At 41.4% G+C, this 19,045-nt stretch overlaps 2 protein-coding genes across 2 annotated transcripts in view; both read right to left on the bottom strand.

Moving 5' to 3' along the window:
- The window catches only part of LOC141167149 (uncharacterized), a 1,037,600-nt gene that overhangs the window by 983,736 nt on the left and 34,819 nt on the right, over nt 1-19,045 (bottom strand). The window lies entirely within an intron of this gene.
- On the bottom strand, nt 49-17,708 carry LOC141165647 (extracellular calcium-sensing receptor-like). The gene is made up of 7 exons (XM_073651394.1): nt 17,610-17,708; nt 16,673-16,911; nt 14,403-14,694; nt 13,176-13,997; nt 12,192-12,410; nt 1,057-1,180; nt 49-980 (listed from the first exon to the last, which is right to left on the bottom strand). The coding sequence occupies exons 1-7, from the start codon at nt 17,706-17,708 to the stop codon at nt 49-51; spliced, it is 2,727 nt and encodes a 908-aa protein (XP_073507495.1).

Genomic DNA, 19,045 nt, shown 5'->3' with positions numbered 1-19,045 from the left:
TTTAGTAGAGTTTGATGGTAGAGGTGAAGTGATCACATATGGTTGAGGTCAAGGATAAAACTCAGATGTCCTACTTTGGTCAAACACTTTTCTTATTAGATTTTGCCTCACATTCAAGTGAGGTCGAAATAATATGATGAAACATTTGGGTAAGAATATACAAACAACAATGGCCCAACTGGAGGAAAGGATGGCGAAGATCTCCATGGCCACTGTGTACTTCCCACGGGAGCTAAGAGTTGCTGGGATGAAGGAAATCCAGACACAAAGGAAGGCCAACATGCTAAATGTAATGTACTTGGCCTCATTGAAACTGTCAGGAAGTCTCCTAGCCAAGAAGGCCACAATGAAGCTGACAGTGGCCAAAAGACCCAAATACCCCAACATAACCCAAAATGCAAAAGGAGACCCCTCATTACAGTTAAGAATGATGACTCCAGAAGGGGTCTGTGTGTCATTCTCAGGAAACGGTGGAGAGTAAAAAAGCCAAGTCAGACAGATAGATATCTGGATGAGAACACAAATCACAATAACAGAGTAGGACAACTTTCCCCCAGTCCATCGTCGTAATCTAGTTCCAGGCTTGGTGGCTTTGAAAGCAATAACCACTGTTATAGTTTTGGCCAAGACGCAAGAGATGCAGAGAGTAAAAGCCAAGCCAAATGCCACCTGACGCAACAGGCACTTCTCAGAATCTGGATATCCAATGAAAGCTAATGAACTAAGGAAGCAGAAAAATAAAGCAATGAGGAGAAGACAGCTAAGGGACCAGTTATTGGCTCGGACGATCGGCGTTGTGTTGTAATGAATAAAGATTCTCAGAGCTCCAATGGGGATGAGAGACGAAACAATAGACAGGGTTGCCAAGCTGATACCCATGGATTCATTATAGGAGAGAAATTCAATGATTCTTGGTAAGCACATGTCCTGCTGGGTATTGGGCCAAGTATCCCAAGAGCATTTTTGGCAGTCTACAGCATCTAGAAAAGAACATGGGATTAAATTGTTTGTAAATTCCACATACAAGATACATGATATCTTATGTGTTTATGGTACCTGTGACATTTGCAATCTCTCCTTTTGGACATTGGATACACTTGAAGCAACATCTGGGCTTTCCTGGAATTGTTGCCTTTCGAGATCCCAAAGGACAACTCGGACTGCATTTTGATTGAGGAGTCTAAATATAAGAATTCAGCAAATGGGTAACAATGTGTTGGACATTTGACTTTCAGGCTCCATATCTCACCATCCACTACTGCTTTAACCCCTTTACCCCCGAGGGTGGTTTGCAAGTTAATGACCGGGCCAATTTTTACAAATCTGACCACTTTCATTTTATGAGGTAATACCTCTGGAACGCTTCAACGCATCCCCCTGATTCTGAGATTGTTTTTTCGTGACATATTGTACTTCATGATTGTGGTAAAATTTCTTCGATATCACTTTTTTTGTGAAAAAATTGGATATTTGGCAATTTTGCAATTTTCAAAATTGTATTTTTTATTATTTTTATTCCCTTAAATCAAAAGATATATCACACAAAATAGTTATTAAGTAAAATTTCCCACATGTCTACTTTACATCAGCACAATTTTGGAACCAAATCAATTTTTTTTTTATTAGGGAGATATAAGGGTTAAAAGTTGACCAGCGATTTCCCATTTTTACAACAAAATTTGCAAAACCATTTTTTTAGGGACCACATCACATTTGAAGTGACTTTGAGGGAAAGTGACAGAAAATATCCAAAAGTGACACCATTCTAAAAACTTCACCCCTCAAGGTGCTCAAAACCACATTTAAGAAGTTTATTAACCCTTCTCGTGCTTCACAGGAATTTTTGGAATGGTGAAGAAAAAAATGAACATTTAACTTTTTTCACAAAAATGTTACACCAATTTTTTTTATTTTTGCAGGGGTAACAGGAGAAATAAACCACAAAATTTGTTGTGCAAATTCTCCTGAGCACGCAGATACCCCATATGTGTGGAAAAAACACTGTTTGGGCGCACGGCAGGGCTCAGAAGGGAAGGAGCGCCATTTGACTTTTTGAATGTAAAATTTGCTCGTATAATTAGCTGACACCATGTTGCGTTTAGAGAGTCCCTGATGTGCCTAAACAGTGGAAACCCCCACAAGTGACACCATTTTGGAAACTAGACCCCTCAGGGAACTTTTCTAAATGTGTGGTGAGCACCTTTAACCCCCAGGTGCTTCACAGAAGTTTATAACATGGAGCCGTGAAAATAAAATTTTCACATTTTTTCCACAAAAATGTTTTTCAGCCCCCAGTTTTGCATTTTCATAAGGGTAACTGGAGAAATTGCACCATGCAACTTGTTGTGCAATCTCTCCTGAGTAAGCCGATACCCCATATGTGGGGGGAAACCACTGCTTGGGCGCACGACATTGTTCGGAAGGGAAGGAGCACCATTTGACTTTTTGAATGTAAAATTTGCTTGAATAATTAGCGGATGCCATGTTGCGTTTGGAGAGCCCCTGATATGCCTAAACAGTGGAAACCCCCACAAGTGATACAATTTTGGAAATGAGACCCCTCAGGGAACTTATCTAGATGTGTGGTGAGCACCCTTAACCCCCAGGTGCTTCACAGAAGTTTATAACATCAAGCTGTGAAAATAAAAAAATCTAACTTTTTCCACAAAAATAATATTTTAGCCCCAAATTTTTTATTTTCACAAGTGTAAGAGGAGAAAATTGAACCTAAAAACTATTGTGCAATTTCTCCTGAGTACGCCAATACCCCATATGTGGGGAAAATACAGTGTTTGGGCGCACGGCAGAGTTCAGAAGGGAAGGAGCACTGTGTGACTTTTTGAACGCAAAATTGGCTGGAATCAAGAGCGGACGCCATGTTGCATTTCGGGAGCCCCTGATGTGCTTAAATAGTGGAAAACCCCCACAATTGACTCCATTTTGGAAACTAGACCCCTCAAGGATTTTATCAAGGGGTATAGTGTACATTTTGAACCCATGGGTACGACAGAATTTGATAACATTAGGTCATCATATTGAATAAGTTGTCATTAGTCTTGAGCGCAAGTGCTCCCTACCTGCATTTGCATCGGGTGCTCGGGTATCACGGGTGCTCGAGTGACATGCTCGAGTCCCTGCCCCACATGTTTCACGGTTGTTAGACACCCAAAAAAAAACATGAGGGGATCGCTCGTGCATGGCAGGCGATCCCAGCAACGTTTTTTTTGGCCGCGAAGCATATGGGGCTGAAACTTGAGCATGTCACTCGAACACCCACGATAATCAGTGCATACACAAGCACCCGATGCAAACTCAAGTAGCAAGCACTTGCGCTCAACACTGGGCGCCATATCGTCATCATTTTTTTTCTTTACTTTTGAAAAAATCCCAACCCTAACCCCAACCCTAACAAAACCCTAACCCTAGCCCAACCCTAACTCTAGCTCAACTCTCGCCCTAGCCCAACCCTAACCCTAACCCCAACCCTAACCCTATCCCAACACTAACCCCAACCCTAACCTCAACCCTAACCCTAGCCCAACCCTAACCCTAGCCCAACCCTAACTCTAACCTAACCCTAGCCCAACTCTAACCCTAGCCTAACCTTAACCCTACCCCAACCATAACCCTAACCCCAACCCTAAGCCTAGTCCAACCCTAACCTTAACTCTAGCCCAACCCTAACCCTAGCTCAACCCTAAGCCTAGCCCAACACTAGCTCTAACCTAACCCTAGCCCAACCCTAACCCTAGCCCAACCCTAACTCTAACCTAACCCTAGCCCAACTCTAACCCTAGCCTAACCCTAACCCTACCCCAACCATAACCCTAACCCCAATCCTAAGCCTAGTCCAACCCTAACCTTAACTCTAGCCCAACCCTAACCCTAGCTCTACCCTAACCCTAGCCCAACACTAACTCTAACACAACCCTAACCCTAGCACAACCCTAACCTCAACCCTAATACAACCCTAACCCTAGAGTTTATTTTTTTACACCGTTCCTCATGTGGTATAAGTGATTAGATGACTTTATTCTTCGGGTCGGTGCGATTACAGCGATACCAGATTCATATCGGGTTTTTATGATTGACAGTTGTCACACACTAAAAGGCGCTTTTTTTTGCTAAGGCTAGATTTGACATCGCCATATTTTGTGAGCTATAATTTTTCCATATTTTGGCCGACAGAGTCATGTGATGGCTTGTTTTTTGCGGGACAAGTTGAAATTTTTATTGGTACCATTTTCGGGCATGTGACACTTTTTGATCGCTTTCTATTCCGATTTTTGGGAGGCAGACTAAACAAAAAACAGCAATTCCGAAATTGTTTTTATAGGTTTTTCTTATGCCGCACCACGTGTGGTAAAATTGTTAAGGCAGCTTATTCTTCGGTCAGTACGTTTACAGCAGTACCGCATTTATATTTTTTTATGTTTTGGCGCTTTTACACAATAAAAACTATTTTCTAGAAAAAATAATTTTTTTGTATCGCTTTATTCTGAGAGCTATAACTTTTTTATTTTTCGGATGATAGAGCTGTATGGCAGCTTGTTTTTTGTGGGACAAGATGACGTTTTGAGCGATACCATTTTTATTTACATTCGTCTTTTTGATCGCGTGTTAATCCTTGCGGGGGCATTTATGCATATAGCATTTATGCATACTTTATCGAAGTGCCATAATTTAGCAAAGTGCCCTGGCAGTTAGAAAATGGCATTGCTAATATTCATCTTTCTTCTCTTCTTACAGGTATATATTTTTCACTGCTTGTGTGATCTGTCCTGAAAACTGCATTATATCTCCATGCAATGCTCTGCAGCCTATCAATTTCTGGTATATATTTTTCACTGCTTGTGTGATCTGTCCTGAAAACTGCATTATATCTCCATGCAATGCTCTGCAGCCTATCAATTTCTGGTATATATTTTTCACTGCTTGTGTGATCTGTCCTGAAAACTGCATTATATCTCCATGCAATGCTCTGCAGCCTATCAATTTCTGGTATATATTTTTCACTGCTTGTGTGATCTGTCCTGAAAACTGCATTATATCTCCATGCAATGCTCTGCAGCCTATCAATTTCTGGTATATATTTTTCACTGCTTGTGTGATCTGTCCTGAAAACTGCATTATATCTCCATGCAATGCTCTGCAGCCTATCAATTTCTGGTATATATTTTTCACTGCTTGTGTGATCTGTCCTGAAAACTGCATTATATCTCCATGCAATGCTCTGCAGCCTATCAATTTCTGGTATATATTTTTCACTGCTTGTGTGATCTGTCCTGAAAACTGCATTATATCTCCATGCAATGCTCTGCAGCCTATCAATTTCTGGTATATATTTTTTCACTCCTCTAGCTTTTTTATTCCATGATACTTAAAGGTCATCACACTTACTTTAAGAGTTTATGATCCATGCCGAGTTTACTAGTTTTTTTTTTTTTTTTTTTTTTTTTCCCTGCACTTTATGGTCTCCTGTTGTCTTTTAAGCTAGTGATTGATTGTTAATGAGTTAAATCTGTGCAGATCTAAGCAGATACGTCCCTATATATTGAGACTTAGTTAAGGGGAGGCATTTATGCGGGGGCATTTATGCATATAGCATTTATGCATACTTTATCGAAGTGCCATAATTTAGCAAAGTGCCCTGGCAGTTAGAAAATGGCAGTTGGACAGGGCAGGAGACAGGTAAGACATGCAAGACAATTAAACAAACTTGCTTCCAGGTCATCTTTTTGGCAAACAGTATTCACCATTTGTATCTGTGCCATTTATACTCTGGTTGCTACAATCATCCACATTCACCGTTCACCCACAAATGCGGCACACTTCATCCATATTAATCCCTCACTCCTCTCTTCTCCTATGTACAGTTGTCATGCTCTCTTCACAATGTTATACCACGCAGATCCATTCATTCCCACCATACAACGCAGGAAACGCTCTCACAAATCACTCAATCATCTGCTCACTCTCTGTATCTTCCTTCTATTAGTTGCAGGTGATATTTCTCCCAACCCAGGACCCTCCAGTAATAACACTAACTCTTTCCCTGTTACATTCAGAAACCCTGCTAATCTCATTAATATTCCCTGCATATCTTCTGTCTCATTCAACTGTGCCCTTTGGAATGCACGCTCAGCTTGTAATAAACTCTCTTACATCCATGACTTTTTCCTCTCTAATTCCCTCAACCTTCTGGCTCTCACTGAAACCTGGATCCAGCAGTCGGACACCACTGCCGCTGCAGCTCTCTCCTATGGTGGCCTACATTTCTCTCATACCCCGCGACCTGACAACAGATCAGGTGGAGGTGTTGGTCTGCTTCTTTCAACAAAATGTACTTTTCAGGTTATCCCCCCTGTACCCTCCCTTATCTTCCCGTCCTTTGAGGCCCACACAGTCAGACTCTACCGGCCCTTCTCCCTGCGAGTGGCGGTTGTCTATCGCCCCCCAGGTCCCCTCCGTCAATTCCTGGATCACTTTGCTGCCTGGCTTACAAATTTTCTATCCTGCGACATCCCCACGATAATCATGGGAGACTTTAACATCCCAATTGGCGATCCTCTTTCCCCATCTGCCACGCATCTTTTATCCCTAACCTCCTCCTTCGGCCTTTCACAGCTTGCTAATTCTCCTACACATGAGGACGGGAACACATTGGACCTGATCTTCTCCCGGCTTTGCTCAGTACATGACTTTACTAACTCTCCCCTCCCACTCTCTGACCATAATCTTCTTTCATTCTCTGTCAAGAACTGTGACTCTACTCAAGACACTCCCACCGTCCACACTTATAGAAATTTACGCGCCATTAACACCCAGAAATTTATAAAAAAGTTGCAATCATCATTGGCCCCAATCTCCTCCCTCTCATGTCCCGAATCTGCATTGAAGCATTATAACAAAATAATGCTATGCGCCCTGGATGAAGCCGCACCTCCTACACAAAGAACAATTCGGCATAGACGGCGACAACCCTGGCACACGCCTCAAACACGTCTTCTCCAGAGGTACTCCAGGTGCGCTGAACGGCTGTGGAGAAAATCAAATCTGCCCGAAGATTTCCTCCACTATAAATTTATGCTGAAAACATATAACTCTGCCCTTCACCTCTCCAAACAAACCTACTTTAACAACCTCATCATCTCACTTTCCAATAATCCTAAACGACTCTTTGACACGTTTCATTCTCTCCTCAATCAAACAGCACAGGCCCCGACCACCGACCTCAGCGCTGACGATCTGGCTAACTATTTCAAAGAAAAAATTGACCATATCCGACAGGAAATTTTCTCCCAATCCCCAAATGTTATGCATGCTCCCCCCCGCCACATTGTATCTTGCTCATTTTCTGACTTCGAACCAGTCACGGAAGATGAAGTGATCAGGCTCCTTGCATCTTCTCGCCCTACCACCTGCACCAGCGACCCTATTCCCTCACATCTCCTTCAGTCCCTTGCTCCAGCTGTCACCTCTCACCTAACTAAAATTTTCAACCTTTCCCTCTCATCTGGTATCTTTCCCTCTTCTTTTAAACACGCCAGCATACAACCATTACTTAAAAAACCATCCCTCGACCAGAACTGCACGGCCAACTACAGACCTGTTTCCAATCTTCCCTTTATCTCTAAACTCCTGGAACGCCTGGTCCACTCCCGTCTAATCCGCTATCTCTCAGACAACTCTCTTCTTGACCCTTTACAATCTGGTTTCCGCTCTTTACATTCTACTGAAACTGCCCTCACTAAAGTCTCTAATGATCTACTAACAGCTAAATCTAATGGTCACTACTCCCTGCTGATTCTCCTGGATCTCTCTGCAGCATTCGACACTGTGGATCATCAGCTCCTCCTCACTATGCTCCGCACTATTGGCCTCAAGGACACGGTTCTCTCCTGGTTCTCCTCTTATCTCTCTGACCGCTCCTTCTCTGTGTCTTTTGCCGGCTCCTCCTCCTCCCTACTTCCTCTTACTGTCGGGGTTCCTCAAGGATCAGTCCTCGGCCCCCTTCTTTTCTCCTTATACACCGCTCCTATTGGACAAACAATCAGTAGATTCGGTTTTCAGTACCATCTCTATGCTGATGACACCCAATTATACACCTCTGCTCCGGACATCACCCCTGCATTACTACAAAAGACCAGTGATTGTCTTTCTGCTGTGTCTAACATTATGTCCTCCCTCTACCTAAAACTGAATCTGTCAAAAACTGAACTACTCGTCTTTCCTCCCTCCATTAATCTACCTGTGCCCGATATTGCCATCTCCGTTTGTGGCTCAACCATTACTCCCCAGCTACAAGCCCGCTGTCTTGGGGTCATTTTTGATTCAGATCTTTCTTTCACTCCTCACATCAAATCACTCGCTCGTTCATGTCATCTACACCTCAAAAACATCTCAAGAATCAGGACTTTTCTCACCTTTGACTCGGCAAAAACTCTTACTGTCGCTCTTATTCATTCTCGTCTTGACTATTGCAACGCTCTACTAATCGGTCTCCCTCTTACTAAACTCTCCCCTCTCCAATCCGTCCTGAACGCAGCAGCCAGGATCATATTCCTCGCCAACCGCTACTCAGATGCCTCTTCCCTGTGCCAGTCATTGCATTGGTTGCCCATCCAATATAGAGTCCGTTTTAAACTTATCACGCTTACCCACAAAGCGCTCCATGCTTCAGTACCCCCCTACATCTCCTCCCTTGTCTCAGTCTACCACCCTACACGTGCCCTCCGTTCTGCAAATGACTTGAAACTAAAATCCTCCATAATCCGAACTTCCCACTCCTGTCTCCAAGATTTCTCGCGTGCTGCGCCAATTCTCTGGAATGCACTACCCAGGACAGTTCGATTAATTCCCAATACCCACAGTTTCAAGCGAACCCTAAAAACACATTTCTTTAGACTGGCGTATCACCTAAACACACTCTGTCCATCCCAGCTTTCCCCCATATTAAAATCTTCTTCAACTTCGGGTTCAAACCAACCATGCACATAAAAGCCTCTGTCAGGACTGCACACATACTGGCTGGCAACCAGTCCATGTATTATTATTTATCCTATTCAGTATATCAAGGCTGCATTATACAATATATGTACTTTTTACCTTTTGTGTCTCCCCCACTTCCTCATAGACTGTAAGCTCGCGAGCAGGGCCCTCACTCCGTTCGATATGAGATATGCTTATTCTGTATTGTCTGTATAAGTCCCCCCTAAAATTTGTAAAGTGCTGCGGAATATGTTGGCGCTATAAAAAATAAACTATTATTATTATTATATTAACTATAATCCATTTTTTGTTTGGCGGTATAATGATAAAGCATTGTTTTTTGCTTCGTTGTTTCTTTTTACCGTGTTCACTAAAGGGGTTAACTAATGGGACAGTTTTATAGGTCAGGTCGTTCTGGACGTGGTGATACCAAATATGTGTAATTTTATTGGTTTATTTTTTTTTTCATAATAAATGAATATTATGGGTTCAATATATTTAGATTTTTTGGGGACTATTTTTGTTCATTTTTTAAAATATTTTTACACTTTTTTTTTCACTTTTCTACTTTTTTTTTTTACTTTTACACTATGTCCCACTATGGGACTTTCACTTTTTGCAGCCTGATCGGCTGCATGGCATAGAGAGCAGCAGCTCCCTATGCCATGCAGCCTGTCAGTGCTGCACACAGGGGAGACATTACTTTGGTCATTCACTGCGCATGACCAAAGTAACGTTCTGCCTCCTGGTGACGACATCGGGTCGTCAGGACAACATCCGGAAGCCGCCGCAAACACCGCGGGATGCCGGCAGGAGAGGTGAGTATAGCGATCACCTCCCCCCCTGCCAACGCAATGCTTCGATCGACTTCGGGGGTTAAGGTGCAGGGAGCAGTGCGGGACTGCTCCCTGCACATAGCACCGGGTGTCAGCTGACACCCGGTGGCGATCTCCCCGCACCGCTTGTGTGCGGGCCCGATCTCCGCACGCGTAATAGTACGTAGCTGGTCCATAAGTCCCAGGGCGCAGCTACGTACTATTACTGACCTGGTTGGAAAGGGATTAAATGTGAGACGACCATCATTTTATAGACTATCATCTTGGCTATAACATATAATTTGTCTTGAAACTATTTAGCATATGGTTGGTTCATCAGATTCTTGTCATGTCACTGCATTGTTACTATTTTTCTCCTAAAAATCTAAATTTTTATTTTCATTATTTTGTTAGTATTTTGTAAATTCAATTTGGCTTTCAACACTGCCTGAATACTTCTGGGCATGTTCACAATCACATTCAAATATGTCTCGACCGAAATCTGATCTCAGGTTTCGTCTACGCGTTCCCAAAGTTGGTGCATACTGGTCGCCTCACTTAGGTATGTATACATTATTTTTTTCAACTCAACCCACAAGTGTTTGATTGGGTTGAGGTCTGGGAACTGTGGGGGGGGAGGGCAATCCAGCACTTTTGCTTCATTGTCATTGAACCATTTCTTCACAAATCTCAACGTATGCTTAGGGTCGTTGTCCTGCTGGAACTCTATGTCGTCCTTTTCAAACCCATAGTACTCAATTGTATGAAGTAAATCATCTTGTAAGATACTCAAATGTAGCTCAGCATTGAGACCACCATCGATCCTGGTCAAGTATCCAACGATCTTTGGCTGTGAAACAACCCCATATCATCAGGCTTGACAGTTCCTTCAATTTCTCGATCCATTAGCCCCTTTTTCCCTTGTTTCTCCCAGACCCATTTACACCCATCAGAACCTAGTCTACTGACTTTTGTCCCATCTCTCCAAATCACCCGTTTCCAATTTTCTACTGTACACTTTTTGTACTTTTTTTGTAAACTCAAGCCGATGCTTCTTATGATGATATTGAAGTCGAGGCTTCTTCACCTTTTTTCGAGCCACCATTCCAAGGTTGTATAACGTGCGCCGGTGCTTGCATGGACCTTTGTAATAGCACTATTATGAAGTATACGAGCCACCTTCACTGCCGTGTCTGTCGTGCCAGAGCTGATAAACCTTGTAATGAGCCAACATATTGACTCTGATATTTTGCCTGGACATCCACCTCTTGGCTTTTGAATGGATGGACGGACTTCATTTTGTATTCTTCCAACTGTAATGGCACTCACATGATGCAGTTTGGCAATTCTCTTGGCCAAGAGACCACTATCGATGAGCTGGATGATGCTGTTTCTCTTTTCTTGGGAAATCTTCTTCATGGCTGCTCCTGGATTTGAACCAGTGACCTTTTGCTTGGGAATCAACCTAACAACACCCTGAGCTATTAGAGAATGTGAAAACAGGTTGTAATTTGTAGTATACAGGAAGAAAAAGATTTTTCCAACACCAGGAGCAAAACCGTAACCATGCAGTGACATGACGAGAATCTGCATAACTAATCATATGCAAATATTTGTAACTCAAATTTATGTATGAGACAACCAAGATGATTGTCTATAAAATTATGGTAGTCTCATGTCCTAAGCAGTAGTGGATGGTGAGATATGGAGCCTGAAAGTCAAAAGTTCAAAACATTGTTACCCTTTTGCTTGTCAGTGTACAGTTACATATTTAAAGCTGGAGAACACGATATTAAAGATTCATAAAGGAGAGATTGACATTTCACATTTAAGTTTTCTGGTAAAGCATGTAGATGGTGGGGGGATGGGGACATATAAACAGGTGCCTATTACTCCATTTAAGAGGGGGAACCAAATTTATGGTCTAAAGTAACTCTAAAAGTGGCCATACAATTCAGATAACTGTCCCCTTAACAGCTCGAGAGTATATCTATACTGTAGAGAGAACCTGCAGGAGCCAGTAGACTCTATTACAACATAATGGCGTGATGGACATGAAAACCTGCATTGAAAACTGCACGTGCGAAGGGAATGCAGGGTGGAAGGAAATGTGGAATATGTGTTATAACTAAGAATTGTTAGGATTACTAGAGAAGAAGATGAGAGACAGGGAGCTATCAATGTCCATCAATAAACTACGTAAGGGGACTATTTGGAATTCCCCCAGAACCAGGACAACTTGTATCGTTGCTGCCTAAATCTTAAATGACAACAAAAAATTTCTGAAAGGAAAGCACCACAACTCCTCACTTGCCAAATCTCCTACACGTTTGTTCCCATCTACTTTCATGTTGGATTAAACCTGTGCAGAATATAATCTCCTACCTCAGTACTCCATACAATATCTGCATTGTTAATTTTCATTCGAGTCCCTTCCGGCAAACTGGAATCATAACGTCCCACTATCTTCTGCTCCATGGAACCAGTAGAGCTCAGTTGCCAGTTTACAATGTCGTAGAGGGCTGGAGGATCCCCTTTATCGTCAAAAAATATGTGATTTTTGTCTTTTGTCTCAAAATCTACAATCTTAATGTAATGAAGGAGCTGAAGAAATAAAAAGGATTAATACATTTATTTTTTAATTCATGAAGTCTCAAGTGTAACATTTTTAAAGCCTGAGATCATCTTCTCCTCAAGCAAGTATCACAAAGAAGAGCTCAAGCAAATGTTGCCTACTGTAAGCTCTCTCCATAAGGAGTGGAGTACCCAACCTATTCTCCATCCAAGTCTCTGTTGGAATCTCTAAAGCTTATACATAACCTGGAGACATAACGTGATGCTACTGTACTCCAATGGAAAATGTCTAAAAGCCCCCATACACATTAGACTAATGTTGACTGAACCTGATATCAACGTGTTTGGCTGATGTGTCTAATGTGTATGGGAGCCTTCGACAGATGATTGTTGGTGGAGTTAATTTTCTGGCATATCTGACTTTGGACTGTTAATACTTAAGTTTTCAAGAGATACGCTGCTGCCAGAGATGTCTGGCAACATCTCTCTCATAGAAAACACAGGAACGCTTGGCTCTTTTGGGTATTGGAGAGTTGGGTGATATAGATGCCAAAACATTGTTCGGCCATTAGCTACAAGATGGCATCCACCTATCATGTGGCATGTATTCATTACTGCTATCTTCTTATTTTATGAAAAACCTTTTACGTCTCCCCATATACCAGTGCTTGTGTGTGACTGTTATCTATCAACCTTCTGGATTTACAGTACGCCATTGCAAGAACCCATCGGTGATCATTTGCTGGAGCTCAGAAGCTTTTAGAAGTCACAAATATAAATATGCAACTTCATTACCTGCCAAGGATGTAAGGATGAGATGTTGGCACAAGTACCGTTAAGGAAGGGTCCCTTTCCTGGTACACATTGCAGCAAGTTTTGTATGGCCCACGCAAAGGTATAAACTGCTGTGTAGACATTAAATGTTATTCTAAGGTCCACGTTAGTCATGGCATTTTCTAATTTTTCATCTCCGATACATTCATTGTTGGTTTGGTTGAGAATGCCATCAACTCTAGTATGGAGGTTGGTCCACTTGCAAGAAAATGTCTTCTCCCAAAACTCAAGTAAAAAGTGATCAGTAGGAAACTTTGAGGGGTGTAAATTGTTTAGATGTTCTACAAATCCAGGCATCTGCCCCCAGTGAATAGCAAAACCTATAGTACCCATCAAGACTGGTTGGAACTTTTCCTTGTTAAGAAGGATAGAAGTTGACCATGATTCACTGGCAATCCAGATTTTGCCAGTTATGTTTTGTCTGGCCAACTCTTCCACCACAGGCATGAAATCAGAATCTGAAGACAAGACTAGCACCACCTTAGCTAATGAGTCTTTGATAACATTAATGATACGTGGAGCACCACTGTTAGGTTGTCCAGTCATGATAGTCTCAATGAAGGCCACACAAGCTCCAGCTTGGACTATTTCTTGCTTTACTACCTGAATGCCAAGTTGACCATAATCATTATCGGAAGCCAGTAACCCGACCCATGTCCAACCAAAGTACAAAATTATCTCAGCTAGACCTCTAGTTTGGAACGTGTCACTTGGAACTGTGCGGAAAAATGAGGGGAACAAGTTCCTATTGCTGAGTAACGGAATGGTAGAAAAATAACTTATCTGTAGATGAATAGAACAAAAACAACAGTATTAACAAAAACAATGTAGCCTTCTCAGACTTCTGGGCCATCAGGATTTTGTTTTGGATCAATATGGCGAGGCGACCATAGTGATTACTTGATCAGTGACACCAACTAATCAAATCTAGACAGTCAAGCTTTGGAAAAATCTGACCTGACAAATCTTGATTTTTGTCATATGTAGGCTGTCATGTGGCCCTTGCAGTATGTGTGAATCAATTTAATCAGGTTCAGAAAAAAACTTAGAGGTGTAAAGATTGTAGTAGCATAGATTCAACATGTGGTAAGGAAGGGGGGGATATGTGGACATGGACTTATTTAGGCTAGGAAGAACAATTCTGCGGCATAAACTACTCCTCAAAAAAAAGGACAGTGTTAACCTTACCTGTGGATACCTGTATAAACTCAATATTTCAGCCATGAGTATTGAGCATGTAGACCCAGAATCACCTACAATCCCAGCAAGTGTTCCTTCCTCACCACAATGATAATTTGGGACACTTGGTTCCCCTCCAGATAACATCCACAAGGTGCCTTCTGCTGCTCTTCTCACGACAGTACAAGTGTCATAAATCTGGAATCCCAGAGTGATATTGGGAAGAAGATCTGGGTTTTTATTGATCTCCTCCAAGGTGAATACAAAGGCCTGCATCATCTGGTAGGATCGAGCTTCAAGTCTAATGGAATAAAATGAAGAAGGTTGAAGTTCTTTTTTTTTTGCATATATCTGTATCTAAAAGTATGTTCCTCTTATAGATCTAATATCACAACCAAAGAGGAAAAGGATAGCCTTGGAGGTATGTACAAATAATGAACCAAATGGAAAAAACATATAAAATTATCCCTGTCTAAACAGGCTATAAAATTTAACTTTTAATCTTTATATTAAAATGTGAATGTAGAGTGTCCCATCCCCTGATGACGCCGCTAGTGCGGTGAAACATGTTGGGGGGACATGTGCTGAGATTTATTTATCTCATCCAGCTCTAGTGATGACACCCCACTGTACCATCAGAACGTCATAGATTTTAGTCTATTTATCATTTTGGCTGATTAGGGATAATATTTTAATACCCTCTACCTTATAGATCTAACTTGCCCATTTCCTTTTCTAAAGCACTGTAATCTGGCGCTATACTTATTGCTTTGAGAGTATGACCAGGACTAGTTTAGCTATGATGACCAGGGCAACAAATTTGGATTTTATGAGAAAAGCCTTTTTGTTATAGACTGTCCAAATTCATCTTTCCATTTCAAATTTGGGGAATGTATCGATCACTCCAGTCTGATTTATATTCACTCCTTTAAGCATCTCTCCCTAGATATTTCTCAAGTAAGTAACATTCTTCTTTCTTAAAAAGGAAGGTGATGGCTATTCTTCACTAGTAACTTCTGAACTGAGAAAGGGCAGTCACAGAACTTGTTTTTGCTTTGATAAGAAGGTAGCTCCATATCTCCAGTAGGACTGGAACAAGGTAGGAGGTTTCTCTTCCACAACAGTATTATTATTATTGGTTTCCAGTGTAGATGAGCGGATCGATCTGGGAACGATCAAGTTTGATTTGAATTCCCTGAAATTCATGGTTTTGTGCCAATTCAAACATTTTGAGATTCAATTCGCAGTTCGCAAGAAATACCCATAAACTTGTCTGGCACCATTTCCCACACTGCTGAAGCAACACAGAGAAGGCTTTTTAAAAGGCTGCCCGACCTCTCCATAATGCCCTGCATCTATGACATCTCGCGGATTATCACACCTTGTACAGTGGTGGTCAGTACCTGGGCCATCGCAGATCACCGGTTTCCAGCAGAGCCCAGTTTGTACACTACAGTCGTTTTCTATCTCTAGAGTCATGGGGTAAGTCTCTCTCTTCTATAGAGTGTAAGCTCTTATGGTCAGTGGGGTCCTCGTTCTCCTGTAGAATGTAAGCTCTTTTGGTCTGTGAGGTCCTCTTTCTACTGTAAAGTGTAAGCTCTTTTGGTCAGCGGGGTTCTCTCTATTTCCAGATTTTCAGTATTGAGACTCATGAGAATTTATTTTCCGCAAATATAATGTTTTGGGAAAATTTGGCAAAAGCAAGCAATTTCGAATTTCAAAATATCCGCTCATCTTTAATTTCCTAGTAAAGCAAGAGATTACATGGTCACCAACGCCAAAACCCTTGGTAATGCTGACCTATGTATTCGTGGCTGGCAGTGCACACAGACTATTTAATTTTAGGGTTAGCTGAGAACTCCACTTTACAATAATAGTGGTACATGACCTTTATAGTACAAGATTAACTGATCGTTCGGCCAGTGGTTGGTCATTGAAACGAATTCTTACATACAATCTAAAGTGATCACATATGGAATAATAATATTGTATAGCAGTCCATGAATCACTATTCTTCAATGCTCTAATTTACTTCTCTCCCTTAGAAAGTCCACTTACCGGGCATTGGCATTGGCATGTGCTTTCCACATATAAGGTATCTACTATGATGAATAATACCTGGTCCGTGTGTCCTCTTTATTCTGTAATAATTGCCATCATACAATAGGCTTGTATTGGATATTTGGTATGATGAGACCTCCCCACCAGTGCTGGACTTGATATCTACCTACTGCCAAATCAAAACAAATATAACCCTTATAGATTTTTGATAGACTTACAGTTGACATTTTAGATCTTCTGGTTTGCTTGTAAAATCAGTTTCTGAATAGATCCTTTTCACATGAATGGGGAAAGTGCCTCCTATGACCAGGTCTCCAAACTGATCTAGATACCCACTGATATTGCCACCAGGTATATGGCAGCCTCCAGTGGACGTCACACCATCACACCTTTGCATAGCGCAGATATATAAAAGCCAAACCTCACAAATCAACAGGTATGGGATCTTATAAAGCCCCTGCATATGTCGTAAGGTTACAATCAGATCAAGCAGATCAAAAGTCAGATAATATGTCATGATTGGGTTTCACGTAGAGATATGAGACTAGAGAGTTGATAAGGTGAAGAAGACCACCCAAGAGCCACAGTAACTTCTATCTTCTACTCAAATGGTGGAAAATCTTCCAATAAGAGAATAGTCTTAGTCTGACATAAATAGTCAGAGATCTACCTTAGAGAAACCAGGCACATTCAGGCAAATTTATCCATTATCCATTATCCTTTTTCTTCCTTCCCCTTCTTTCTCCCTCTTTACTTTCTCTTCTCTTTGCCCTTTGTTTTACCTCCTGTCCCCTCTCCTTTCTTTTTTTCTTATTTTCTTCTTTCCATTTTTTCTTTTTCTCTTTCCTTCCTTTCCCTCCCTTACTCTCCTCTTACTTATCCTTTTTGTCCTTTCTCTCTCCTTCCCTTCTTCCTCTTTCTCTTCCTATTGTTTCTCTCCTTCCTTTTTTCCTCCCACCCTTTGCTTCTTTCCCCTTCCTTTTGTACTCTCGTCTTCCTCACTTTTCTTTCTCCTACTCTGATTTTCCTCCTACATACCTATTCCTTTTTCTCGTCTTCCCCTCACTCCCTTTCCCCTAGTCTCCTCTTATTTTCTCCTCTGCCCTTCTTCCTTCCTTCACTCCTTTTTACCCTTTTAGCTTCTTTCCCCCTTACCTTCCTCTCCCTTCCCCTTTCTTCTCTTTTCCACTTCTCTTTACCTTTCTCTCCCTTCCCTTTTTCTTCCTTTTTTATCCCTTTCACTTTTTCATTCATTCCCCTTTTCTATCTCCATTATCTTTTCATTCCTTCTTTTTCTATCTCCTCTTCCCTTCTCCTCCCTTCTCCTTCCCTCTTAGCCGTTTTGGAAAACTTCGAGTCACCTTAAGAATGAGATTCTCTTTGTCCGGTCATTCACAAAATGTTCTTTTAGTGTCATAAAATGTCAATAATCCTTGTATCGTTTTTTTTACTGGACGAGAACCATATATTCCACCAATACGAAATCCCCCTCCAAAAATATATTTTATTCTAGAAAATATCCAGAACACCGCCAATCCCAGGCACTTCAGTGCATCTTTGTCTCAGTCACATTTGGAAAAGTATTTCATGCACAGACGACACACACAATGCCATCTCACAGATAGCGAGAGGATTAGTCGTTATAGGGGTTTATATGCTTAAAAAATGGATTAATCCTTGGGGTCTAGAGTATAATTATTGTAACCTGCTGGAAATAGAAAGGATAATATCAATACAACTAAACATCCCAAGTGACTTGTCATCATCTTACATTAATATAATTTACTGCCGGCTCATAATGCCATCGTCCAACTGAAATACAATAAATATTATAAATGATGCCCAGCTAGGAGACATTAGGCGATAACTTCTAAATAAGAAAGATGGAATCATGGAAACATTTTTGATGGAGATGATCTTGGTTACTGTAAATCTTATAAATAAATTAAATCCCAATTTTGCTATAATTATTGAATTAACTTGTTCAAATATACCGGGGTCAAACTACACTGCATGGAGGCCTCCAGAGGAGGAGTGACTGGTGGTCCAACCTCCACCCACACAGTGGTGGCATATATTTGCTTTACTTACATCATTCGTTCTGTCAAACTTTGTAAGAATTATTGATGCGTGTGTCCACTATCAGTTGAGTTATACCGGGATATAAGACACCCGAACACTTAGGAAGTCCAATGTGCTAAATGTAATAATCTTGACCTGATAGGAAGAGTCCAACCAGGTCTCAGCAACACCAGCTACATCAATGTGTTTCCCCAGTACCAAGGCTTCGAGCTCTCCCATTTTACTTGCTAGACTCCTGACATTTGTGTCAGTTTGTTGAGATGTAATTGATATTGACACCATTTTGGGTTACATACAACATTTTGATTGATTTTTATAGCATTTTTGGGGGGTGGTGTGACGTTTCCTCATGAAGGTGCTCCATTGACTTCAAATCACTGCTTTCAAATGCTATCATAGTGCAGAGGAAGATGGCAAAAGAGGCTGGAATGGAGGTCTATCATCTTCACCATCAAGAGGACTTCACAAGGGATCATCCCTTTAGTCCTATTCCTGGGATTTTGTTGAGG

The sequence above is a fragment of the Phyllobates terribilis genome, unplaced genomic scaffold, assembly GCF_046119375.1.
Source record: "Phyllobates terribilis strain yellow unplaced genomic scaffold, ASM4611937v1 Scaffold_11__3_contigs__length_659146591, whole genome shotgun sequence".
Classification (NCBI taxonomy): Eukaryota; Metazoa; Chordata; class Amphibia; order Anura; family Dendrobatidae; genus Phyllobates; species Phyllobates terribilis.
This window is presented reverse-complemented; position numbering and strand designations above follow the sequence as displayed.